The 27,100-nt window shown below is 39.5% G+C and overlaps 5 protein-coding genes across 13 annotated transcripts in view; 2 read left to right on the top strand and 3 right to left on the bottom strand.

Moving 5' to 3' along the window:
* LOC135256724 (T-lymphocyte surface antigen Ly-9-like) overlaps positions 1-14,018 on the bottom strand; it is a 110,246-nt gene extending 96,228 nt beyond the window's left edge. Inside the window, exon 1 of one of the 7 annotated variants that reach the window (XR_010330500.1) lies at positions 9,428-9,844. Coding sequence is in view for 4 of the 7 variants with exons in the window: in XM_064338808.1 (XP_064194878.1) it covers positions 13,638-13,679 (42 nt within the window). In the remaining 3 variants the exon portion in view is untranslated. Of the gene's footprint in view, positions 1-9,050; positions 9,088-9,427; positions 9,848-13,637 lie in introns of those variants that run through there. The other 6 variants (XR_010330501.1, XM_064338808.1, XM_064338804.1 and 3 more) reach the window with 6 other exon arrangements.
* LOC135256728 (SLAM family member 9-like) overlaps positions 1-27,100 on the top strand; it is a 66,724-nt gene that overhangs the window by 34,015 nt on the left and 5,609 nt on the right. The window lies entirely within an intron of this gene.
* On the bottom strand, positions 1,378-3,101 carry LOC135256731 (apolipoprotein D-like). Its single transcript, XM_064338824.1, has 4 exons — positions 2,943-3,101; positions 2,520-2,641; positions 2,352-2,437; positions 1,378-1,990 (listed from the first exon to the last, which is right to left on the bottom strand). The coding sequence occupies exons 1-4, from the start codon at positions 3,057-3,059 to the stop codon at positions 1,755-1,757; spliced, it is 561 nt and encodes a 186-aa protein (XP_064194894.1). The 5' UTR covers positions 3,060-3,101; the 3' UTR covers positions 1,378-1,754.
* On the bottom strand, positions 15,618-26,041 carry LOC135256730 (SLAM family member 9-like). 2 transcript variants are annotated; one of them, XM_064338822.1, is made up of 6 exons: positions 25,969-26,041; positions 24,343-24,424; positions 23,526-23,867; positions 19,398-19,670; positions 15,876-15,986; positions 15,618-15,755 (listed from the first exon to the last, which is right to left on the bottom strand). In XM_064338822.1, the coding sequence occupies exons 2-6, from the start codon at positions 24,413-24,415 to the stop codon at positions 15,742-15,744; spliced, it is 813 nt and encodes a 270-aa protein (XP_064194892.1). In that variant the 5' UTR covers positions 24,416-24,424; positions 25,969-26,041; the 3' UTR covers positions 15,618-15,741. The 2 variants fall into 2 exon arrangements, 1 of the variants encoding a protein (XP_064194892.1); XR_010330508.1 differs by lacking the exons at positions 15,618-15,755; positions 15,876-15,986 and adding exons at positions 18,479-18,654; positions 18,773-18,881.
* Positions 20,969-23,190, top strand: LOC135256723 (uncharacterized). Of its 2 annotated transcripts, XM_064338789.1 has the most exons (4): positions 20,969-21,111; positions 21,738-21,989; positions 22,184-22,259; positions 22,326-23,190. In XM_064338789.1, the coding sequence occupies exons 1-4, from the start codon at positions 20,974-20,976 to the stop codon at positions 22,985-22,987; spliced, it is 1,128 nt and encodes a 375-aa protein (XP_064194859.1). In that variant the 5' UTR covers positions 20,969-20,973; the 3' UTR covers positions 22,988-23,190. The 2 variants fall into 2 exon arrangements, with proteins under 2 accessions (XP_064194859.1, XP_064194858.1); XM_064338788.1 differs by having other exon boundaries at positions 22,184-23,190.

Genomic DNA, 27,100 nt, shown 5'->3' with positions numbered 1-27,100 from the left:
CTCGCAGTCTGCAGTGGGATTACATCGTGTATTTCACGTTTGTTCACGACTGTTGATTATGGGTTAAGTGAATACTTTGGTGAGAGACCTTTTTCAGTTTGTTAATTTGGTAATATTTCGTTAACTCGTAAATACGTGAGAGAGTAAACGCTTTCAAGAATTACCATAAACTTAAATCGCAACGTAGCCTGCATAACAATCAATCTCAAACTGTATTAATTTATTTGCTTGGTTAACAAGCGTGCCAATTTCATGAAGAATATGTAATGATCATAATAATAATAAACAATCCGTAATCAACCATTGGGAATTCCCGTGTTGTCTTGTCATTCACGTCAAAACATTTATAGGATCAGATTTAGTAAAATCAGCTAATCGTGAAAAAGTTTAATCTTGAAGGTATATGAACACCACAACGCCATGAACACCGGAAGCTTTGAAGTACAAGTGCAATAAAGGCTTGCTTACAACTTAATTTATAAAATTGGTGCATTTTCATCGGCAAGACCACTAAATAATCTGATTTTTTTTTAAAGCTCTGTGGATTACCTGATTTTTATTAACAAGCCCTTTTTGAAAGCACGGCGAACGAAGACATCGGAGAAGTCAAATAGGCTGAGCAATGGTTGGTTAAAAACTACCTTCCAACACTCGAGCTAACAAACCGCTGCTCGGTGCATTCACTTCTACGTCATTCAATAGGCTACGTCTTTCAGTTGTGTATTTTCAAATTTACCCCACCCCCTCCGCAAAATAAGACAGCGAAACTAAGTTTGCCTTTTCCCCAGGTTCCAGCTCATTTTTTTTTTGTTGTTGTTTTTCTGCAAGGACAATACAAAAACGAAAAGGCTTGAGTAATTATTTCAGTGTCAAGAAATGTTAAGTTTAAAATAATTTAATTTGGCCATGGTAAATGTATAATTTTGAATGGACTTCAATGGGGAAATTTACTTTTTTGACACCAGAGGCTTACTAAACTGCGATACCTCGAGTAACCAGTGGAGTTTATGAGCTTCACGTAGAATGACAATCTCTGGCCCCCTGGTTCTACTACTCTGCCCAGTTCCTGTCTACCCTGTATGAGCTGAAGGCAAATACCTTTTAACTGCACTGTACACTCCGTTCGAACAATTCTGTGCATCCATTGCTTTGGGTGTTGAAAAGCACTGCATTAATAAAATGTATAATAATAATTATTATTATTATTAAGTTTCGAAAATTGTGTTCACAAATATGTTTTCTGTAGTATTCTATTCTATGTATGTATGCTAGGCAAGTGAAATTTTTATGAGGCACATAATGCTATTTTCACCTAGACCACACAGTGGCAGCAGAATTCCATATTGTTAACTGAAAAAAAGGGAGCGATACCAGAAATTGAGAACACATTATGACCTACTTGTTTCAGATACTGAAGTTCATTTACAGCAAATTTACAATACCATGGTATCGATTTGCATGTTAGTATTGTATACTTTGTTTAATAAGACTGGGTATGTACTTATTTAGAAAAGATATAAAAGCCACAAGCTAATTCAAACATCAATATACAGGCCTATAGATATTCAGTAATGATTAAAAATGCATATTTTCCCTGAAAAAAGCTTTGAAATAGATAATTGAATTACGCATTTCTGGGTCACAAGTTTGTCCGTCAGATGGACCTCAAATAGGTAATAGAATTTTTGTTTTTGTACTTTCCTTAACCTATCCACCATTGTAATCTCCATTAGACATTTTTGCATTTTGGCCATTCAAAACTCTTTGTCACAGCCCTGCTGTTTAGATGCAACCATCCTAGTGACATCAATGTTGCTTTTGGTAAAAATGTCTTTCGCTTTGTTGATGGTGTCTGCCGGAAGGGTGCGTGTGCGGCCCAGGATCCAGGCGAAGTCCACGTGAAAAACCCTCAGGATGTCAGTGCAGGAGTAAACCAGTGCCGATTTGTCATAGTCGGTCGATATAATCCAGTACGGGGAGTAAGGTGCGACTGTGCAAGAGACAAGCACACATGCGAGCGTGCCCAGACACACACACACACACACACACACACACACACACAGGTCATGTGCATTATATCCAAACTTTAACTCAATTATAGTTTCCACAGTAGCTTGTGACTTCCCTAATGTTTTATATGAATAGAATTTCAACAATAAAATTTTCCAAAATAAAAGTGGTACTGAAATGGTGCATTTGAACACGCGTAGGTCTGGAAAGGTAACAAATATAAAATCAACCCTTAACAGTCAAAACAAATGTTGTTGCGCGTTGTGGGTACACAATGGCACTCTGATTTGGTAGTATCTATTACGTTTCCATTACATGACTGTGGTTCTCTCCATACTTACGGAAAGAGAAGCTGATTCCCAGTTTGGCTGGCTGATTAATGTCCTCAACGATACCAGTCCCCTCCAGAGTCTTCAACTGTCCTTTCCTGCAATAGGAAATGGTGTCTGGTAGGATAGCTAATCTGGATCGCTTGGAAAACACCACTTAGCTGAAGTTTGAACACTCACCGTATTTCTGAGCTGGATACTTTAATAGTCCCATCCGCATTCATGGTCAAGTTAGTCTCAATGCACCTCCCTTTTTCATACTGGGCTGGCAGTTTTGCAACTTCATACCATGTCCCAAGGAACTGGGGTCAGAAAAAGGGGGGGGGGGGGAATTTAAATAGAAAAGGAAACATAAATGTGCAAGTCATGGAAAAGTGAAAGATGTTATAATACACTGCAGGTCAGGTTTTTTATTTAAATCGTTCAGCAAAACTGAAACTTTACATTTGGAAGTGCATTTGTCTAAAAATGCTCTTTTTATTTACAGTTACGGTCATAGAAGTACCTCACTCGATTGCTCTAATGTCACTAAGCTACATGTGGCTGTATGGGTCATGACTCCAATTCAACATTTTATTGGATGAGCCTGCAGAGGGGTGTTACCTTTTTCAAGACAAAGTTTGGCTGGAGCGGGGGCTCTGGACAGGTACCCCAGTGGGGTACCTGAGCATTGCTGAGGGACAGGAGTAGAGGGAGAAAAAGGGCAGAAGAGGCCTTCATGTTCTCAAGGCCAGCTTTAATCTGGAATGATTAGGAACAATAGCAGCACCAGTGAATGGATTAATTCATTCATTCATTATTTATATTTTATTAAAGTGCCTTGGGCAGCTTGTTCCTTGGCCTGTATGAGCTATTAAACATTTCCATATTTTCAAATGAATACAATTCATGTGTAACTTTTTTATTAATAAACGTACACAAACACAGATCATCATATAAACAAGTTGACTTTTATATAAACCACTATTCAAACAGAGAAGACACTACACACACAGCTGTGTTCAGTGCTGTCAGTATTTTTCAGAATTTATCTCATTAAAATTATCTCTTATATTTCCAGTGCAGAGAACAGCATCATGGTAGCAGTGTAGTTCCTGACACAGTATGTTGAAACCACAGAAGAGCTCTGATTCCTTGGAATGATTTAAAAGATCTGCACTGAATGTCAGCAAGACTACAGAGCTCATTGTGAGCTTCATGAGCCACTCAGGCACCCACTCCCCCATCAGCCTAGACGGGACACCGGTGGAAATTGTCAGTTGCTTCCGTTTCCTGGGACTACACATCTCTGATGACCTAGCGTGGACCCACAACACGGAGGTCATGCTCAAGAAGGCACACCAGCGCCTCTACCCCCTACGGTGCCTCAGGAAATGCGGCATAAGCAACCGATGGCTTGTGAACTTCTACCGTGGCACCATAGAGAGCGTCCTAACGGGTGGTGTCACTGTGTGGTATGGCAATACCACTGCACAGGACAGGAAAGCCATCCAGAAGGTCGTGAGGACGGCGGAAAAGATCATCGGGTGTGCACTTCCATCCATCGAGGAGATCTTTAGGATCAGGTGTCGGAACAAGGCCAACTCCATCATACAGGACCACAACCACCCTGGGCACCAACTGTTCTCCCCCCTGCGGTCTGGTCACCGGGACCGCAGCATCCGAACCAGGACAAGCATGTTCAAGAACAGTTTCTATCCACAGGCAGTGCGCCTACTGAGCTGTTAAGCCCTCAATTAGGCTATTGGACTTATGATTGCACTAGGCACCCTATACATCATGCAGGTACTCTCACTGTACTGTACTGCACTGGTCACTTTATAACATTCTTGCGTCATCTGCTAGATTATTGCATCAGGAGTGCTGCTATTACCATAATTATATTGTTGCATAAATATTACATTTTTGGCCATTACAACCTTATTGTATTTATTATTTATTAAGCTGCTATCATTACTGTACCGCACTTGGTCACTTTACCACTTTTTTTGCACCACCCGCCATAATGTGCCATAGTCTTGAAAAGTCTTACTCAGTTCTGTACTTATTCTGTACTTATTGTGTATGTACTTACTTTTTATCTATTGTTTGAAATCTACGTATAGAATTTATACTGCGGGAGTGAATGGGGAGTAAGCATTCCATTGTACTTGTTACAAGTGGCAATAAAGAATCTTGAATCTTGAAGATTTGCATCCCTTGTTTCTTTTTCTCCCAATCTAAAATGCCCAATCATTCTAGTAGGCCTGTACCATCACTGCAGTGTTGTGATTCAGCCCAGAAGAGTGCAAATTGGCAGATGTGTCCTTCACAGCACTGGCATCCAGCTGCCTCTTCTTTTTATTCTAAGGTCTATCAGATTTTGTGCCAGGGGTCTGCTTCTTGTAGAGGGCACAGCTAGACTACAGGCACCCAATTAACCAGAGGAGTCACTGAAGTGTACCAAGGCAGGGAATACCCTGCATTCTGAATCTATGTCTGGTTTGCTTTTGCCGGTTACATGCCGCTCAGTGGGACTTGGATTTAGAATTCAATTCTGTGCCATGAAGCGTGCTAGTGCTTATATCTGACCGCGCTACTCAGGAGGCTACCATTTTGAGAGTTTTGCATTATAGATCATAGGCATATAGTTATATAAAATCACAGATAGTATAGCTTTGAAATATCAAAGTTTTCAATTCTCACATCATGACATTGATTTGTATTGCCTCTATGTTACTTTTAGCATATTTACTTTTAACGAGAGAAATTTTTAAAAAAGAGAATTAAAAAAAAAAAGGAAGGGCAGAGAACTTCCGTGTGGGAGCGATTTAGTGAAATTCTTAACTATGACGAGTCAAGTGCTGGGTATGTCATATGCAACAGCTGCGAAATAATGGGAAATAACGGTAATGTGTGATCGGTGCGGGTCTCTAAATCGGAGAAAATAATTCGTTAGGGTATATATATATATTTGTATTGTTTAGTGTTCTAACACTATAGGCCTATGCTTATTAATATGTTGAACAGGCTTCAGCTTAAAGGTTGTTAATAAACCAAGTTGTTAATAAACCGTGAATTCGAAAATGAGGTAAACCCTTGTGGACATTACGTTTCTGATCTATTAAGGTAATTTCAGTATCGTTAGGTACTGAGTTTCGAATCAGTATCGTTTAAGTTTCAATATCGAGTATCGTGATACTAAACCTTGTATCGGTATCGAAGTCAAAAATTTGGTGTCGTGACAACACTAATCTGCACCTTTTTTCCTGTTTACAATCATTTACATAATGTGTTAAGAAATTACCAATGTGTATGGGAACTGACAAAAAAGGTAATGCTTAAAATGTATTATTGCGGCAGTGAAAATTTTTGGGTGCACCTAAATGAAAAAGTTAGGTGCACCAGTGCAACCAATGTAAAAAGTTAGTCTGGAGCCCTGGAGTATCTTCTCTGGTGATGCTCTGCTCGGCCTGTACTGCAGCCATCTTGAACTGCTGCTTATTTTGGGGGCTAGGTGCCTTAAATTTTATCTTCGGCGCATGAAACGCATGTTCAATTGGATTCTGATCCGGTGAGTGGCTTGGCCAATCAAGAATATTCCAGTTTTTAGCTTTGAAAAACTCCTTTGTTGCTTTAGCAATGTGTTTTGGATCATTTTCTTGCTGTAGGATGAAAGTTTGGAGGCATTTGGTTTTGTGTTTTTAAGACACTTTATTTGTCATTGTAGGCATACAACAAAATTAGGTTTGGTAACTCTCAGAGGCCAGCAGCAATATTAAACAAGATAAAAACCAGATTAAATCAGGTAGCGTCAAGTGGTTGAAAAAAAGATGCTTCTGTACACTTCAAAATTCATTCTGCTGCCACTATCAGTTACATCATCAGTGAAGACAAGAGAGCCTGTATCTGTGGCAGCCATACATGCCCAAATCATAACACCCCCAGCACTATGTTTCACACATGAACGAGTGCTTTGGATCCTGGGCAGTTCTTTGCTCATGCCATCACTCTGATACAAGAGAATTGTGGTCTCTTCTGTCCACTAGACCGTTTTCCAGATCTTTGCAGGCTTTGGTGGTGGCCCCTCTTCCATGACCGGTTCATCAACTTCCACTACAAAAAATAAGCATTTAATAAATTAGTGTCATTTTCTGCCCTAGTTAGATAACATTGAAAAACTGATTCCACATAGCATGTCTTGCCGTTCCAGAGGGTGTGGATCATTACCTTGAATTGTCTCACTTTTGTACTGTTTACTTTTTCCTCTTGTACAGCAGTATTAGTGCTCCAAATATGAGGAATGCTGATGTGGCACACATGGCTGGAACCCATGTAACTGAAAAACATATTACAAAGTGACATATTCACATAAACATTGTTTCATTTATCATCTTTTCAGGAAGCTATGGGTTATTATTTCATTACATTTTTTACATTTTGAAAATATTTGGCTTATACGTGTTTAAGACCTTAGAGAGCATGCCTATTCACATCCATATTCTTTAGAATCGCTACTCATTGTTTACTGCAAAAAGATTTTGCTCTGTTGGGGGAAAGTCATTGATATCTAGCTAAAATTTCACCAGGTCATTGCTGTAGATTACAATCACCTGATATTCCAGCACTTCCTAAGCAATTTCTCATTCATCAATGAAAAACATGCTACAAAACTCCCACAGTGATGCTATGCAGAACAAAGTGGAGCACGTCCACCATTTGGAAAATGCACACACAGCTGCCACTGCCACAGCAAGTACAAAATGTCCCTGACATATGACAATTTGTGACTAATATATTTAATTACTTGCAAGATTTCCTGTCTCTTTGTAATACAGCATTATGGGTTCACCTTGTGATCGTTGCTGGAAGCACATTTCCAGATCAACAGAATCGCTGGTGGCTCTGCTGACAGGGTTATGGTCTGTACACGTGTATGTTGTGGATGGAAAGAGGGAGTGTAATTGGAGGTCTATCGCTTGGCCCAGGTGCACACAGCTGTCATTACCACAAGGGGGCAGAGTTTCCCAGCTGTAAGTCACTTCAGTCCCCTGACTGCTGAAGCAGCTCAGACTGACATTACTCCCCAGGCACTCAACTGTGATGTTGGGTTTAGAGACGGGCTCTACAGGAGAAATAATCAAAAATTTTAACTTACTGTAACTACGTGTTCATATTGGTCACAAAGCAAACATTTAAACATACGATAATAGGCTCTGAACATTTGACATTATCATGTGATTGTAAATTCTATTATTTGTTAATGTCAAGCATTATTGTGATTTTCCTGACGGTATTAGCAGTGTAGTTTAGCTTAAAGTTTGGCCTCACTTTCTATGTTGACATATTCCAAGTGTATGGCCAGCCAGTGTAATCAGTCCTTGAACTATTCTTGTCAATTCTGATAAAATTATGCATTCCCTATAATAATGTAATAAAACACTGAACAAAATAAATAACAAGCTATGGTGTGTTCCAGGTGAAAAATAATTTAGATAATGTGAAATGTGCTTTCTGTCAGCTTACCAAAAACCTGCAGGTGAAAGTCTGTACACTTCTGTGGCTTAAAACCTCCCGATGTATACTCAATTTTAACTTGATAAAGGCCAGAATCTGATAGGCTTAAGTTGTTCAGCCATATCGAGTCATTGCTAATGCTGACCCTTCCCTTATATTGTTCTCGAACAAAAGTGGTCATGTCAGGAAAATGCTCTTCAACTATTGGAAATGTATTAAAAAGTAGGTAAACGGTGTAGCTTTGGTTGCCCTCAGCTGAGAAAGGAAACGTGATGCTCTCCCCCACTTTCACTTTGATGGTGGAACCAGTCGCTGTCTCTGCCACCCCCTCACTGCACCCATACTGGCACACTGTAATAGAGAAGAGGATTATTTACACTGCAATAGAGATGGGGATTATTCATAGTGTAATAGAGATAATGATTATTCACGCTGTAAAAGAGATGAGGATTATTCACAGTGTAACAGAGATGATGGTTATTTACACTGCAATAGAGATGGGGATTATTCATACTGTAATAGAGATGATGAATATTCACACTGTAATCGAGAGGGGGATTATTTACATTGTATCACAAAGAGTTATCACATTATAATGCACAAAGTTGGGGTTACCACGGTAGAAGATGGACATTGTTTGCATTAGAGTAGTTTATGAGATAGATTCCTTTGGGACCTTAAAACACCTGCAAGCACCAAAAAAATTGGATTCACAATGCCATTTCATTGGCTTTTGGAAATAATTAACTTCACGCTAATGCAGTTAATAAGGTGCCCCCATGATCATTTCATGTGGGACATTTCATGCAAGGTTCAGGGAAACTTACAGTTGTTAAACTAACAATGAAATAAGGAAAAGTTTTCAGTCTATGAAACTGAGAGTGATTTTGCAATGTAATCATCGGTCAATCAGAATTACTGAATTTATAAATTATAATCACTTGTTTTTTATGATTCTGTAATTCATGGAGAAGTGCTTGCTAGAAAAACAACCAGTCCTCCATGCCAAACTTTTGTTTTTATTTTTCAAGGCATTTCTAAAAATAAAAATAAAAGATTTTTTTTTTAATCGTCAGAATCTTCCCCCGAGTGAGTCATTTAAATGAATTCGGTCTCAAGCCTCAATTGAGACTGAACTTGAGTCACACAAACACAAGTTTATAATTTATTATACAATGAATTGTATTCAAAGCATAGGCTTAAAATGCAGATTACCTATTATATAAAGAAGCATAGCTTCAGCATGAATCCTCCTTGACGTTTGAAAGCTCGACATTGAGTGGTCATTGTAACTGTAAAAACATAAGGTAAGGTAGTAACACGTTAAACCTCTTTTGTCATGGTCAGTCCATGTTACACCTACAGTATATAGCCTATATAGGTATGGGGCATGCCCCCGCCGAGGCGTAACTTGGCGGGATGCCATACCTGCCATCCCAATAGGTTACAAGCATTTTAAATGGTTAGCTACACATATTTCCAGGAATATTAGCCTGGACTGGCTGGACACGCATCGTGTCGTATCTACAAAAAAAGGTTGTGAAATATAGATTAAATCTTATTACATTTGAGACGAATTAAAATATACTTACTCGTAGTGTCAAGCAGATATCTTTCATGTCCCGCTCATATTCAATTTTCCCACTTTAGTTTTTCCCAGCCAATAGGCACTAGTTTCCTACTTCGACCTGCTTGGACTGGTATGCGTCAGGTTTTTTAAAACCAACTTTTGTGGTAGTTTCACGTCTATCTGGTGTATTCTTTGTATTGCTCGGACCGTATAAATCACTGTGGGTTTATCTCACATATGACGACGCGGAAGTTGGCTTTCGATGAGAAATTCCCGGTCCACCATAAATCCACTGGGTAATCCGATTGTATGCTTTCGTAGTCTTCTTCGCGCTTTAGCTACATTTTTCAAAACTGAGCGACGGCTCAAATAATAAACTGAACAATGGGGCGGGGAATATGAGGAAGTACAGTTATTGTGTCTTTTTTTTACGCGTTCACTACACGTGTAATATGGAAAGATCAGGTACCCATGCTACCCAAGCGTCACACGCTTTTTTCCTTTTCAAAAACTTCTCCGGATTCTGTCTGGTTATATCCAGGTAATCCAGTCACTGATGTACCTTTGAAATTATTAGTGTACCGTTTTGAAATAATCCAGTAATAAAAAAATATTACTCTAACATTTTCACTCCCAACTACCTAGACTAGACATACAAGTTTATTGAACAAAATGTGAAAAAAATCGATTGGAGATCCCTGATAGTAAAAGGTCTCAAATTTTGTCATATATTTATGACCGAACATATCTTGATCTACCTCTGACTTGAGTTGGATGAAATACAATTGTAGCATTTTCAATTAATCCAGCTCCGATCTTTCTATTTAAACCAATAGTTTTATCGACAAAGGTAATTTCAGGTTGTAATTTCTCCCCAAAAGTAATAGTCTGAAAATAGGGGGGGACACAACACAAAAAAACAACTGTGTAAATTAGTAAAACATAGCATTACGCATGTAAATACCATGAAACGCTGATTATTGCATGCATCTTCATCTCTGTTGAAAAAACTGGATGTAGTCTATCATGCTGCCCTGCGGTTTGTAACTTGTGCAAGTGTACATACGCACCATTGTAACTTGTATGAAATGGTTCAATGGACTTCATTGTATTCAAGAAGAAAACCCCATATGTTCATTTTTATTTTTAAAGCTTTACTGGGTAAACTACCGCAGTACATATCCGGCTTACTGAAATATTACTCCAGTAGCCATAACACTAGATCCTCAGAGAAAATTCTCCTCATGGTCCCAAGTATTCGAACAGAACTGGGTAAATCAGCCTTTTCCTTTCATGCCCCGCATGTCTGGAATGAGTTACAAGGCATTCTTAATCTGAAATCCTTACCCTCTCTTGACATGTATAAAAATATGTTAAAATCTGTTTTTACTGAACAATGTTATTGCTTTTAGCAACAAGTGCCTTTTAGCTCCTGATCCTTGTATGTCTGTTTTTTTATTATTATATTTTTTATTTTTTTATTTTCTTTGGTATGTTTTAATATGAAACTTTTATTTTCCTGCTGCCATCTTGACCAGGACTCCCTGGCAGAAGAGATATTGTATCTCAATGGGACCTTCCTGGTTAAATAAAGGATAATAAATAAATAAATAAAATGATCTGTACTTTTGTCTCATATTCTTCTGATCTCAAATCCAAATGCCTTAAGTATATCGCAGAAGTAATAGATTTTGCTCTACCTTTGAAATAGTTTGGAGAGCATTGTTTGTACATTACCTGTCTTTTATGGTCAAATGTAAAAAATCACGGATGCTTAATTTAAAATCATTTAGTGTGCAACAAAAAACTACTTTTTGTGATGTCATTGTTTAATATGTATTTACTATAGAACAACAGTGAATGATTATCATGTATTTTATTCCTACCTTTAGAAAGAATGCTTTACTCACATTTTCATGCTCAGCCTCTTGTGGCGGTGTGTGTAAAGCCTGATTTATACTTCATTGCATGACGCTTCTTGGAAGTAGTACGCAACAAAGTATACATTAGGCTTAAGAAGCCAGTGAACGCTGTATGTGGTTATTTTGGAGAGTTTCCTTTCTGATCATTTCTTGTTTACCAAGTCAGTATGCAAAACATTTAACATGAGCTTACTTTAAGTGGTTTGTCCATGACTTTAACAAAAGTTTTTTTTTTTTTTTTAATTAATTAACAAAAGTTTTCTTACATATCAAAAGTGTTAAAGCTTTAAAAAAAAAAAAAAAAAAAAAAAAAAAAAAACTAGCATGTCTAGTTATTCAAAGTTAAGGACAAACCACACTGGGGTTAGGTTGAACTGCTAATTCTTCAAACAAAAACACATTATGCTGTTGCAGTATGAGTGATGAGCTAGACAATGCATAAAGTATCCACAAGCTGGTATGATGCATGAAGGAAACTGGGTTTTCATTGATTCTTATACAGTGGCATCCATAACAAGTGGAGCCAAGACAAATGATTTTTATTGATTTGACACTTCATCATGCTCTGTAAATGAAAGTAGTCATGTTTGGTATTTTGTCACATATCCTCTGCATGCAATGACTAATTGAAGTGTGCGATCCATAGATATCTAAAAAATAAGAATTGTACCCAACAACTTCCTAGCTTTTTAGGCACTGTTATCTCTGCAAACTGCATGATCTTTGCTTCATTCATAATGTGGAGTATTAATTTAATTAATTTGTTAGCAGCATTGGGGAATAATTTAGTTTAAATGTGAATATGGGTATTTAGGGCAGCTGACTAGTTTGTTGTGTTAGCACAAGTATTGTATTAGCCATGGCAATTTGCATTGCATTAGGGAATTCAGTAATTTCAGTTGCACATGTATGCTTTTATATGCATCTTGTCCACTGCACAATTGAGTGCACTTTATTTCATTTTCAGTCTATATAACTTTATACACACAGCATTTGTCTAGTAATTAAAGTTTACTGCATGTGTACACAGTGTCTGTTTAGTGGGTCAGTGAAAACAGTAAGCCACTTCATCAAGTGTTTGTGGAATGGATTATGAAAATGCTGGTGAAGAACAAATATATCTAAATCGTAAATTGTACTTTTTTGTTAACCAATATGATGTATGTATTGATCAATTCATACTAACTATTTCCAGCTGTAGGCAATTTCATGTGCATATGACAGAAGCCAGTGTACTTACAATGCAAAAATTGTTCTTAGAAATATAAAAATACAAAATGCGCTCTCATCTAATCTGCCTGGATGATTTCGAGCAACATCGTAAACAAGTAACTACATTTTCAAATGAACAGGAATAGCAACCACATGTGCAAACAAACTCTGCCAGTAACATTTCTGGTACTCTAATAGGTCAGCATATTTATATGGCATAGCCCCTGCACTGAATGAATAACTGTACTGTAAATGTATGTCACCGGAGTGGTGAATACTAGGAATAAAAAATACAGTTTATTAAGAGAAGGAAATACTATTCTCCTAAGAATTACTAAGGATATGTGGGAGATTTACATTCGTTTTTTTGTTTGTTTTTCTTTTCTTGCAAAATACAAAATGACCCATTCTATGAAGAAGCGTGAAGACACAAAAGACACATTTGGATATTTCATTAATGTTCATTTTGATTGCTTTGTAAAAGCAAAATCATCCTGGAAAATTTAATAGCAATTCAATGTCAATACTGGGCCAAGGTCCTAACTCTGTTAAATTAGTTATTAGCAAAATAATATTCCTTCTTTATTTTGCAATGTTTACTATGAAGTCCAAAAGAATTAAACGTTATTTTAAAGTCAGAAATGAACAAAAGGTTACGAAACGTTAACATTAATACACTTTTGCATTTTAATGAGCCTCAGAAAATAGGTAATGATCATTGGATGTGAGATGTGCCGTGTTACAGTTTAGCTGGGCATACTACATCTCTATACAACACAACGTTAACACTTTTCTGGGTTTCGCACAGAAATACCTGCAATTAATTTGGACACACAGTCCTTATTAACATTTGACCCCTTTGACCTATAAACACATAGAAACATGAATGTTAAGATTTCATAGAGAAACCATTTTGTTTCCTTCCTTCAAATATTAAAACAATGGAAAGTAATACAATGTTTGAATATTGTAGTACTGTAGATTCTACAGTACTACCGTATTCAAAACATCCAAACATTGTATTACTTTCCACTTTTTTACAGTGTAGATGTTAACGCTGTTAACGCTGTTGTTTCAGAAAATAATCTTCGTACTAACCTCATGACTGCTTCGTGGCTTCAGTTGAACTAACCAGAACATGTTTACGGATAAACAGTGTAGGTGGAGCAGTGCTGTGTGGTATGCGGGGGAGTGCTGTGCCCGTTTCTGCTTTTGTCTGAGATCCACAACACAATGTTGCACGTCTTTTTTGTTGAAATTAAACAACCCATTTCATTTCTTCTTGTTTAAAACTAGTTTCTTGAGGTACAATAGGTATTTTTCCAGAATGGTGTTTGAGAATTGGCTACTTACAAAGACTTTTACGCAGGTATCATAAAAGGTCAACAGGACACTTTGAACATTGTATGTTCTGTAAAATTTCTAAATCTGTCCTAAGAAGTAAACATATTCAATACTTTGTAAAGGAAAACAAAGAAAGGTGCATTCTTCTGAACGTCAACATTTTGACACAAAATATACCCTTTTGGAATCATTGTGTGGATTGAAATATTGCTATTTTCAATAAACCACATTTGCACATGTCACATTACTCCCCAAATTAAATTATCTATTTTCTTAGATTGCAGTGCTGCAAAGAAAGACTGACTTGCAGTTTTGCTGGTGGTAGTTAGAAGGAAGGTCAATACAGTAATTAAAAACTAATACCTGCAGATCAATTCTACAGACCTGAGACAGGAAGAGATAGCTTAATTTATCAGTGATAGCATTTTAGTATACCTCCACCAGAAGTATAAATACATTTATAATGGTAGAGTGTGTTTTTAAACCATACAAATTATGAGTATGAATAATTTTTCCATATGCTGCTGTATTGAATATTTAATTGGCCTTACTCTTGGTGAGTAAAAAACAAAGAACACTTATACCCATGAGAACAAGTATACGCACTAATCTAACAAAGATCTGACCATCTTTCAGACCTCTCTCAAGGTAAAGGTTACATAAAAGGTTATATACAGTATATGGTGCAATTTGCGGTCTTGTTTTTGTTACATGCAAACATGCTGCACCTGTGCATACCAGCATCAGTATGATATGCTTGCCTCTCCCCCAAAACCACAGGTTTCTGAAATCAATCTGTGCATGAGTGGTCTCCTAATCTTCTGCCTGAGTCTAGCAGGTATAGCAACAGCCAGCGACCGACCAACAACCCTAACCATGGGTATCACTGTATTCCTATACCCTTGATATTTTCTGCTTTAACTGCTCAATGTAAAGTCACTCCTGTGAATTCTGCACCATTACATTCTTATACCCATTTGTACCATTAGATTACCATAAGTAAATCAATAACATGCACGATGATGTTATATTTATAGGGAAAATTTGCCTAAAAATATAACTATACTATACTTAAATAATTATATATATACTTTTCCTGTGCTTAAGCTTCATATGTAACTCCATTAGATGTCTTTTTCCAGGTAGTGGCTAAGTTGAAATATAATATGCATTATTGTTCTTGTAATAGGTTGCTTGTAGATAACAACTGCAGTGTTGACTTCTAATAATGTTGTTTCACATCATGTGAAAGTAAGGCTGGACCCGGCAGTGAATGTTTTTAATTCAATGTAAGTGGAGCAATTAACATTCTGCCCATAAGGTAAGTTCTTTTCATACACTAAAGGAATTCAATGAAATGGTTAAATTAATTATGACTGAGAAAAAAATCATTGTAATGAGGAAAAGAGCAGAAAACAGCCCCCCCCCCCCCCAAACACACACACACATACACCTACGCACACAAACACATGCACAGACAACACCACTGATCATCTGATCATACAATGAAATGGGTTTTTGTGGGTGTTCGTCTCCACAGGCCTTCAATTCTGTTGCACAGGCTTTTCAATCACTACTGAACCCACTTTGTGGGTTCTTATATGAGTGACCACAGACTTTTCCATCTGACATGAAAGGTCACCCACACCCAGACTATTCTTATTTTCATGTGAACCGAGACAAGAAAAACATGCATGGGAACTAACAGTTTTTAAGAACAAAACAAAAACCATGTTGGTAAAAATGTAAAAAAAATTTATTACAAAACTCAGCAGCTTTAACCAATCTCAATTTGTCCACAATTATGTTTCATGCTGTATAAAAAAATTGTGGATGGTGGCTCCTCTTCCATGAGCGGCTAATCAACTTCCACTACAAAAAAATAAGCATTTAATAGATTAGTGTCATTTCCTGCCCTAGTTATTTCAGAAAACAGTGGAAAACTGATTCCACATAGCATGTCTTGCCATGCCAGAAGGTGTGGATCATTACCTTGAATTGTTTCACGTTGGTACTGTTGGTGCTGTTTCCTCTTGTACATCAGTACTAGTGCTCCAAAGACGAGGAATGCTGATGTGGCACACAGGGCTGGAACCCATCTAACTGAAAAACATATTACAAAGTGACATATTCACAAATATTGTTTCATTTATCATCTTTTCAGGAAGCTTATGGGTTATGTTTCATTACATTTTTTACATTTTGAATTACAACATTATGAGTTCACCTTGTGATCGTTGCGGGAAGCACATTTCCAGATCAACAGAATCGCTGGTGGCTCTGCTGACAGGGTTATGGGCTGTACAAGCGTAGGTTGTGGACGGAGAGAAGGCTTGTAACTGGAGGCATGTCGCTTGGCCCAGGTGCACATAGCTGTTATTAAAATTATGCATTCCCTATAATAATTTAATAAAACACTGCACAAAATTAAAAACAAACTGGTTAGTTAAAGTTACAAAAACCTCTAGATAACGTGAAATCTGCTTTCTGGCAACTTACCAAAAACCTGCAGGTGAAAGTATGTGTGCTCCAGTGGCTTAAAATCTCCAGATGTATACTCAATTTTAACTTGATAAAGGCCAGAATCTGATAGTCTTGAATTGTTCAGCCATATCGAGTGATTGCCAATGCTGACCCTTCCCTTATATTGTTCTCGTACATGAATGAATGGTTGAGAATACCATGTAACGATTGTAAATGTATTAAAAAGTAGGTCAGCGGTGTAGCTTTGGTTGCCCTCAGCTGAAAAAGGAAACATGACGCTCTCCCCCACTTTCACTGTGAAGGTGGAGCCAGTCGCTGTATCTGCCACCCCCTCACTGCACCCATACTGGCACACTGTAATAGAGATGGGGATTATTCACACTGCAATGAGTATTATTCACACTGTAATAGAGATGAGGATTATTTACACTGCAATAGAGATGGGGATTATTGATACTGCAATAGAGAGGGAGATTATTCAGACTGTAATAGAGATGAGGATTATTTACACTATAAAGGAGATGGGGATTATTTACACTGCAATAGAGATGGGGATTATTTACATTGTATCATGGAGAGTTACCACATTATAATGTACAAAATTGGGGTTACCACTGTAGAAGATGGATGTTGTTTGCATTACAGTAGTTTATGAGAGAGGGATTCCTGACTGACTTTAAATTTGGGACTTTAAAACAACTGGACAAAAAAAAAGGATTCACAATGGCATTTCATTGGCTTTTGAAAATAATTAACTTCATGATAATGCAGTTAATAAGGTGGCCCCATGTTTATTTCATGTAGGGCATTTCATGCAAGGTTCAGGGAAACTTAGTTGCTAAAGAAGGAAATGTCTTCAGTCTACGCAACTGAGAGTGATTTTGCAATATATTTAATCATGTGTCAATCAAAATTACAGAATTTATAAATTATAAATACTTGATGTTTATGATTCTGTACTTCGTGGAGAAGTGCTTGTTAGAAAAACAACCAGTCCTTCATGCTAAACATTTGTTTATCTTTCAAGGCATTTCTAAAAAAAAAAAAATTATAATAATATATTTTTTTAAATCTGTCATAATCACTCTTCCCCCGAGTGAGTCATTTAATTGAATTCGGTCTCAAGCCTCAGTTCAGACTGAACTTCTCACGCATAAACATTTATTCTTACAAGTCTATAATTTATTATACAGTGAATTGTATTCAACACATAGGAATAAAATGCAGATTACCTATTATATAAAGAAGCATAACTTCAGCATGAATCCTCCTTGACGTTTTGAAAGCTCGACATTGAGTGGTCATTGTTTGTAACTGTAAAAACATCAGGTAAGGTAGTAACACGTTAAACCTCTTTTGTCATAGTCAGTCCATGTGACACCTACTGTATATAGACTATAGGTTGCAAGCATTTTAAATTGTTAGCTACACATATTTCCAGGACTATAAGCCTGGTCTGGTTGGACACGCATTGTGTCGTATCTACAAAAAAGGTTGTGAAATATAGATAGGACATTATTACATTTGAGACGAATTAATTCAGACGAACCCCTTCAGACCTGAATTATGTTCCAGGGATGGGGAAAAACAACTATGCATTTTCCCCATCCCAAATACATCCAGAAATGAGATTCAATCAAAAAAATTGTTATTGCAAATCTTTGTTGTTTTGTGTACATATCCAGACACCGGCAGATATGCTTGGCGCACTGCGCGAATGTCCTGAGTTTGTCTCTCCCTTGCGCATGGTAAACATCTCCACGGAGAAGGGCAAAATAATCCTAACACCAGCAATAATTTATATTAGTCATCAATTCAATCAGATGCACCACAGATGGAAAGCTCATGCCTTGCTTCTCACAAATGAGCCCAATCACCTCTAAAGTATCGTTGGTAGGAACATTACATTACATTACAGGCATTTAGCAGACGCTCTTATCCAGAGCGACTTACACAACTTTTTACATAGCATTTTACATTGTATCCATTTATACAGCTGGATATATACTGAAGCAATTTCGGTTAAGTACCTTGCTCAAGGGTACAACGGCAGTGCCCTACCCAGGAATCGAACCTGCGACCTTTCGGTTACAAGCCCAGTTCCTTACCCACTGTGCTACACTCCGTCACTGTTACTGTTACCGTTTCATTTCAACAGGGCAACACATTGCTCTTTGCAATGTGAACCATTTAGCTTTTTTCTGGTCCATATAATAGACAGATACTGGATCAATAGAAGGCCTTGAAGACGGTGGCTCCTCTTCCATGACTGGCTTGTCAACTTCAACTATAAAAATAAGAATTTTATTAATTAGGGCAGCAAAAGATGCAAATTACTTCAAATAACAGGATAAAACTGATTCCACATAGCATGTCTTGCCGTTCCAGAGGGTGTGGATCATTACCTTGAATTGTTTCACTTTTGTAGTGTTTACTTTATCCTCTTGTACAGCAGTATTAGTCCTCCGAAGACGAGGAATGCTGATGTGGCACACAGGGCTGGAACCCATCTAACTGCAAAACATATTACAAAGTGACATATTCACACAAACATTGTTTCATTTATCATCTTTTCAGGAAGGTTATGGGTTATGTTTCATTACATTTTTTACATTTTTACATATTTGGCTTATACCTGTTTAAGTTAACTTGTTTAAGAGAATGCATATTCAGTTCCAGATTCTTCAGAATTGCTATTCATTGTTTACTGCAAAAACTATTCATTCTGTTGGGAGAGTGTCATTGATATTTAGCTAAAATGTCACCTGGTCATTGCTGTAGATTACGATCACCTGATATTCCAGCACTTCCTAAGCAATTTCTCATTCATCAATGAAAAACATGCTACAAAACTCCCACAGTGATGCTATGCAGAACAAGGTGGCGCATGTCCACCATTTTGCAAATGCATACACATCTGCCACTGCCACAGCAAGTACAGAATTTCCCTGCTGTCTGACAATTTGCGACTAATATATTTAATTAGATAGATGTCTCTTGTCTCTTTCTAATACAACATTATGAGTTCACCTTGTGATCGTTGCGGGAAGCACATTTCCAGATCAACAGAATTGCTGGTGGCTCTGCTGACAGGGTTATGGGCTGTACAAGCGTAGGTTGTGGATGGAGAAAAGCCTTGTAACTGGAGGCATATCGCTTGGCCCAGGTGCACACAGCTGTCATTACCACAAGGGGGCAGAGTTTCCCAGCTGTAAGTCACTTCAGTCCCCTGAGTGCTGAAGCAACTCAGACTGACATTACTCCCCAGGCACTCAGCTGTGATGTTGGGTTTAGAGACGGGCTCTACAGGGGAAATAATCCAAAATTTACTTGGCGACATACTCACATTGAACACAAAGCAAGCATTAATCATCTAGTCTTGATTGATTGTCAGCTGTGCAATATTGGTAGTAATTAGTATCGCGTAAATCTTTGATCGGTAACTTTGTTTCATCCCCGTTTTATCTGCGCAGCTGTTTTGGTTCAAGGTATTGTAAATTGCTTGTATTTGATCCGTTTAGAGCCGCTTATCGCTACATTATTTGAGTAATTACGCGGCACTTCAAATAGTGTTTCTGAGCGACGCTAGCGTCGCTCCTCCTCAGTTTTATGCAAGCTCTTCCCATCTCTGTCTGCTCTCTGCCCTACAGCACCCGGTTCCAAAGACGTGGCCCCCCTAAGCGACGGAACCCAGCTAACCTCTCCTACCCCCAGCTGTTTCCCTGCAATAACTGCACAGTTGCTGGAGGACTTTGGAACTGCCAGTCTGCTTCAAAGAAGGCTGATTTCATCTCAGCCTATGCCTCCCTGCTCTCCCTTGATTTCCTTGCCCTCACTGAGACATGGATCACCCCAGAGAACACTGCAACCCCTGCTGCCCTCTCCTCTTTCTTTTCATTCTCCCACACTCCCCGACCATCAGGCCGTGGTGGTGGCACTGGTCTCCTAATCTCTCCCTCCTGGAAATACTCAGCCCTACCTCTCTCTGACCTACCCCGATTCAGTTTGAATACCATTCTGTTTCAATCACCTGTCCAACTAATCTATACATTGTTGTCATTTATCGCCCCCCAGGTCCACTAGGAAACTTCATCGATGAGCTGGATATCCTACTCAGCTCTTTCCCTGAGGACGGCACCCCACTGATCCTGCTTGGAGATTTCAACCTCCACCTGGAAACATCCCAGTCTTCAGCTGTCCTACATCTCCTCCACTCCTTTGACCTCTCCCTACAGTCATCTCCCCCTACCCACAAGGCGGGCAACCTCCTCGACCTGGTTTTTCTGAGGAATAGCCCTTGCACCGATATCACTGTAACCCCTCTGCACACCTCTGACCACCACTTCGTTTCCTTCTCCCTCCCCCTTGCTCCCTCTCACCCACCTTCTCCCCCCACACCCACTGTATCTGTCCGCCGCAATCTCTGCTCCCTCTCAACCTCCTCTCTTGCTTCATCTGTCACTGCTGCCCTCCCTCCTCTCGAATCCTTCACTACCCTCCCCACTGATTCTGCATCCACCTCCCTACTTTCCTCCCTTACATCTGCTCTTGACTCCCTCTGCCCCACTGTCTCTAGGCCAACACGTCCATCTCCTCCCGCCCGTGGATGTCCAATGCCATACGCACCTCCAGGGTTGGACTCCGTGCAGCAGAGAGGAAGTGGAGGACATCCAGAGATGCTTCAGACCTCTCTGCCTACCAATCCCTCCTTGCAGCGTTCTCCTCCACGGTGACTGCTGCCAAGGTAAACTACTATCAAACCAAAATCCATAACTACCGTTCTAACCCTCGGCAACTGTTTTCTGTCTTTTCCTCTCTCCTCAGCCAGCCATCTGCACGCCCTCAGTCCTCGCTCACTGCTGACGACTTTGCAACCTTCTTTGACGAGAAGATTGCAGTCATCCGCAACTCCTTCTGCACTCCACCTCACCCTATGCTCCCCTCCCCTTGTCTCTCCACTCCTCTGCTTACGGTCACTGGCTCCCAACTCCCCACCCCTCAACCTGTACTCCCCCCCTCCCTCACCATTTCCCCTTGTTTTCTCCGACTTCTCTCCCCTCACCGATTCTGAGGTTTCACAACTCCTACTTTCCCATCGCCCCACAACCTGTGCCCTTGACCCCATTCCCTCACCACTCCTCCAGGCAATCTCACCCGAGATTCTCCCATTCATCACCTCCCTGGTTAACTCCTCCCTGACATCCGGCTGCTTCCCGTCAACCTTCAAGAAGGCCCTCGTCTCCCCCTCCTGAAAAAGACCACACTAGACCCCTCCATCATTGGGAACTACAGACCGGTATCTCTCCTTCCATTTCTGTCAAAACCATTGAACGTGCTGCATCAAATCAACTCTCTGTGTTTCTTTCACAGAATGAGCTCCTCGATCCCCATCAGTCTGGATTCAGACCAGGCCACTCGACAGAGACCGCACTCCTCTCTGTCAACGAAGCTCTCCACGCAGCCCGAGCAGCCTCCCTCTCCTCCGTCTTATTACTTCTGGACCTATCGGCAGCCTTCGACACAGTCGACCACCCCACCCTCCTGTCCTCCCTATCTGCAATGGGGATCTGTGGCACAGTCCTCAATTGGATTGAGTCTTACCTCTCAGATCGCTCCTTCCAGGTAGCCTGGGCTGGTAAAGTATCTGCGCCACACCCCCTCATCACCGGAGTCCCACAGGGCTCGTCCTTGGTCCTCTCCTCTTCTCTCTCTACACCCAGTCCCTTGGCTCTGTCATCACAGCTCATGGTATGTCTTACCATTGCTATGCTGATGACACACAACTGTTTCTCTCCTTCCCACCCTCTGACACACAGGTCTCAGCCCGCATCACTGCCTGCCTGAGTGATATTCAGAGCTGGATGGTCCGCCACCATCTCAAGCTCAATCCAGGTAAGACAGAGCTCATTTATATTCCGGCTCTTAACTCCCCTCTCTCTGATCTCTCTATCTCCCCAGGTAATACCATCCTCACACCATCACCCTCAACTAGAAACCTTGGCGTGGTGATGGACAACAGACTGTCCCTCACCGAGCACATTTCAGCAGTGACACGTTCATGCAGGTTCTTCCTGTATAACATCCGGAGGATCCGCCCCTTCCTCACAACTTACTCGACCCAACTCCTCGTCCAGGCAGTGGTCCTGTCCCGCCTGGACTACTGTAACTCCCTGCTTGCTGGCCTCCCAGCATCATCTATCAGACCCCTGCAACTCATCCAGAACGCAGCAGCGCGTCTGGTCTTCAACCTCCCCAGACATTCCCACGTTACCCCCCTGCTCACCACCCTCCACTGGCTCCCCGTGATGGCTCGCATCAAATTTAAAACATTAGTGCTTGCCTTCAAAGCAGCCAGGGGGTCAGCCCCTCCCTATCTACGTCAACTCATCAGACCCTACACCCCAGCTAGACCTCTCCGTTCTGCTGCCACATGTCGCCTGGTCCCTGCCCCGGCTCGCACCAGCACCCGGTCACGCCTCCTGTCTGTTCTAGCCCCACGGTGGTGGAATGACCTTCCTGTGCAAGTCAGAACAGCAGAGACCCTGGCCGTCTTCAAACGTAGACTGAAGACTCACCTCTTCAAGCTACATCTCACCTCATCACCCCCCACTACCCTCTAACATTTTTTTTTCTAAAAAAAAAAAAAAAAAAAAATAGGGTGTACAATTCACACTTTTTTGCAAAGTTATACCTATTGTAGCTCTCTTGCAGGAATGTTGTAAAGCGCTTGTCTCTGAGTTTTGTAATGCACTTGTTGTAAGTCGCTCTGGATAAGAGCGTCTGCTAAGAACCTATAATGTAATGTAATGTAATGTAACATTCACTATGAGGTTCAGGCCATCTGACATTATCACGTGATTGCAACTTTTGTGATTTGTTAATGTTAAGAGTTATTGTGTACCCCAAATACCAGAAACGTATTTTGTGGAAGTATTAACAGTCTGGTTAGGTTTAAAATTTGACCAACTTTCATTATTGACATTCCAAGTGTAAGGCCAGCCAGTGTAATCAGTCCCTAAACGATTCTTGTCATCCCTGACTAAAATTATGCATTCCCTATAATAATTTAATAAAACACTGACAAAATGGATAACAAAATATGGGGAGCTACAGGTGCAAAAACTCTAGAAATGTGAAATGTGCTTTCTGGCAACTTACCAAAAACCTGCAGATGAAAGTATTTGTACTCCGGTGGCTTAAAACCTCCAGATCCGTACTTAGTTTTAACTTGATAAAAGCCAGAATCTGATAGTCTTGAATTGTTCAGCCATATCGAGTGATTGCCAATGCTGACCCTTCCCTTATATTGTTCTCGTACATGAATGAATTGTGGAGGAATCCATGTAACAATTGTAAATATATAATTAAAAAGTAGGTCAGTGGTGTAGCTTTGGTTGCCCTCAGCTGAGAAAGGAAACTTGATGCTGTCCCCCACTTTCACCGTGATGTTGGAGCCAGCCGCTGTCTCTGCCACCCCCTCACTGCACCCATACTGGCACACTGTAATAGAGATGGGGATTATTCAGACTGTAATGAGGATCATTCACACTGTAATAGAGATGGGGATCATTGATACTGCAATAGAGAGGGGAATTATTCAGACTGTAATAGAGATGTGGATTATTTACACTGTAAAGGAGATGGGGATTATTTACACTGTTTGTTTTTTGTTACACTGTATTTGTTTTTATGATTCTGTAATTCATGGAGAAGTGCTTGTTAGAAAAACAACCAGTCCTTCATGCTAAACATTTGTTTATCTTTCAAGGCATTTCTAAAAAAATAATAATAATAATAATATATATTTTTTAATCTGTCATAATCACTCTTCCCCCGAGTGAGTCATTTAATTGAATTTGGTCTCAAGCCTCAGTTCAGACTGAACTTGAGTCACACATAAACATTTCTTCTTACAAGTCTATAATTTATTATACAGTGAATTGTATTCAACACATAGGAATAAAATACAGATTACCTATTATATAAAGAAGCATAACTTCAGCATGAATCCTCCTTGACGTTTTGAAAGCTCGACATTGAGTGGTCATTGTTTGTAACTGTAAAAACATAAGGTAAGGTAGTAACACGTTAAACCTCTTTTGTCATAGTCAGTCCATGTGACACCTACTGTATATAGACTATAGGTTACAAGCATTTTAAATTGTTAGCTACACATATTTCCAGGACTATTAGCCTGGTCTGGTTGGACACGCATTGTGTCGTATCTACAAAAAAGGTTGTGAAATATAGATAGGGCATTATTACATTTGAGACTAATTAATTCAGACGAACCCCTTCAGACCTGAATTATGTTCCAGGGATGGGGAAAATACAACTATGCATTTTCCCCATCCAAAATACATCCAGAAATGAGATTCAATCAAAAAAATATTTATTGCAAATCTTTGTTATTTTTTGTACATTCCAGTGGAAGGTGACGCTAGGTCCGAACAGTTGTAAAACATAATTTTAAATGTAAGATTAAATGGACTTGTATTGTTTTGTTTTTTTATAGATCAATGTCTTGAAGCATTAACTTAACTTGTTTTGCTTAGCAGAAGTATTTCATCCCTTTGGTAAAAACAATGAACAATTTAATCTGTTAAATTTCGAATGCGCAACATTCGAATGTTGATTTAGAATTCGAATGTCAATGTTATGCAGTAAGCTTCAACACTTCGAACTATTTTGTACAGCCCTAAAAATATGTCTATTCATAGACTTCTATGAATAGATTTTTCTTACTCTATAGAGCAGAGGTTTTCCCCCTAGTGGGCCGCGGTGGTACTGCGGGGGCCGTTTTTTTGGCGGTTGGAGAATTGTTTGTTTGACGTGACCAGCATTTTAGCTGTGTGCAAGGCTGCAAGCTAACCCGTCAGTGGTAAATGGTAAATGGACTGCATTTATATAGCGCTTTTATCCAAAGCGCTTTACAATTGATGCCTCTCATTCGCCAGAGCAGTTAGGGGTTAGGTGTCTTGCTCAAGGACACTTCTAAAACAGTGCTAAAACATTTCTCTTTTTGAGTTCATTCAAACTGGAATTTATCATGGACAAGTGGTTACAAACAGGGTCTCTCAAAAGGAAAGATTCAGAGGCTAGTACATCTACCAGTAAGGAAACAGCTCCAGTGTCTGGCACTGAAAAGAAACATAAAGCAAAACGAAGGAAATACAGCAGTGAGTACTTTCATGACATCGCGAATAAAACAATTTTGATATCATACGGACTTGTGGCTTCTACAAGAGCATATACCATCGTTTCACAATCTGATAGCTCATGGTAAGTCTACCTTGGATGGTTACGACATTATGGCTAATAATCAAAATCTTCAATTCAGAATATGAATGAGATTTTCACCTCTGGAAACTCACTGTTGAGCTCTATACTAGACAATCAGGTCCAACAGCATACATTCAGATCTAACATCCCCTGAAATGTACATGAACATTTAAAAAAATTCTATGTTAAAAATTTGAATTAAACATATGGTATTGGGCTTTTTATTTCACAATACATCTTTCAATGTTATATTAAAACAAAAGAATCATGTGTGAAATATCACTAAATATGGAAAAAAAGAGTTAAAAGGACCCCTTACTTTTCCGTTTTGTGTGTAGTGCTGCCATGCCTTTTCACAGTCTCTGCTCCCTTCGCTGTAGTGTATTTATATTTTTCCACAACCGCGGGACTACGCTGTTGCCTAATTGGCTGTTGAACATCCAATCAGATGGACTAATCACCGCCCACTTTTTAAATGGCTCCGGTTCCGGAAGTGAATTTCAAATTAATTTACTCCATTGTCGTTTCAGAAAAGCCTTATAGAAAGTGATAAATGTCATGAGGTGTCTTGCAGGATTGGAGTGGGGAGCTGATATAGCATCTCTGAAATATATTTATGTAGCCTTAATTAGATCAAGATTAGACTATGGAAGTATTGTATATGGATCAGCAGCAAAATCTGTGCTGGCGGACCTAGATGTTATACAAGCTCGGCTTTACGAGTGCGTTTAGGAGCAGTTAAAACTTCCCCAGTGTGTGCACTCCAAGTGGAAGCAGGTGAAATGCCACTGTGGTTGCGTCGGAAGCAGCTGGTGGCTAACTACTGGGTTAATCTAAGGGGGCATGGAGATAGTCATCCAACAAAAAGGGTACTGCAGTCAAGCTGGGAGAAGGACAGGATGGAAAAATCAAGTTTTGGATGGGCAGGAGATCAAGTGGCAAGAGATATGGGAGTATATGATAAAGAATTTGGCGAAACTGTGGTGTGGCCTGTTAGACCTGTCTGGGAATTAGAAAGTGTGGGGGTAGATCTAGAATTACTTAAGATTAAGCATAGTAATAAGAATGCTGACTTAGTGAATATTATAACCATAGGGACTGTAAGTATAAAGGCAGTGTTCAGATTTTTACAGATGGATCAAAGGATCCGCAGACAGATGCGACAGGGGCTGCAGTTGCTGTGGGAATTAGCAAGAGAACATCGGATTGTTTAAGTGTGTATGCTGTTGAATTGTTTGCCATATTGATGGCATTAGAATGGGCTGAACGGGGTAGGGTTAACAAAATAGTAATATGTAGTGATTCTGTGTCGGCCATTGCAAGTATTAAGACGGGTACAGCCAGAAATCACCAGGATCTGCTGTATGAAATCTTGTTCGCCAATTCAAGAGTGGTTAGGCAAGGGAAAAATGTTACATTCATGTGGGTCCCAGCACATTCAGATATCCCGG

The sequence above is a fragment of the Anguilla rostrata genome, chromosome 6 (assembly GCF_018555375.3).
Source record: "Anguilla rostrata isolate EN2019 chromosome 6, ASM1855537v3, whole genome shotgun sequence".
Lineage (NCBI taxonomy): Eukaryota > Metazoa > Chordata > Actinopteri > Anguilliformes > Anguillidae > Anguilla > Anguilla rostrata.
The sequence above is the reverse complement of the archived record's forward strand: the minus strand, read 5'-3'. Positions and strand labels throughout refer to the sequence as shown.

Bases quoted from the DNA above. Each gene is read 5' to 3' on its own strand.
- LOC135256731 (XM_064338824.1), bottom strand. From the start codon at position 3,059: ATGAAGGCCTCTTCTGCCCTTTTTCTCCCTCTACTCCTGTCCCTCAGC. The intron at 2,642-2,942 runs GTAACACCCCTC...TTCTGACCCCAG, and splicing joins CAAACTTTGTCTTGAAAAAG to TTCCTTGGGACATGGTATGA. The intron at 1,991-2,351 runs GTAAGTATGGAG...TCTCTTGCACAG, and splicing joins GGGAATCAGCTTCTCTTTCC to TCGCACCTTACTCCCCGTAC.
- LOC135256723 (XM_064338788.1), top strand. From the start codon at position 20,974: ATGTCCAATGCCATACGCACCTCCAGGGTTGGACTCCGTGCAGCAGAG. The intron at 21,112-21,737 runs GTAAACTACTAT...TTTCTTTCACAG, and splicing joins CCACGGTGACTGCTGCCAAG to AATGAGCTCCTCGATCCCCA. The intron at 21,990-22,183 runs GTAGCCTGGGCT...TCTGACACACAG, and splicing joins TCTCAGATCGCTCCTTCCAG to GTCTCAGCCCGCATCACTGC.
- LOC135256730 (XM_064338822.1), bottom strand. From the start codon at position 24,415: ATGACCACTCAATGTCGAGCTTTCAAAACGTCAAGGAGGATTCATGCT. The intron at 23,868-24,342 runs GTAATCTGTATT...TCTCTATTACAG, and splicing joins TATGCTTCTTTATATAATAG to TGTGCCAGTATGGGTGCAGT. The intron at 19,671-23,525 runs GTAAGTTGCCAG...TTTCCCCTGTAG, and splicing joins CTTTCATCTGCAGGTTTTTG to AGCCCGTCTCTAAACCCAAC.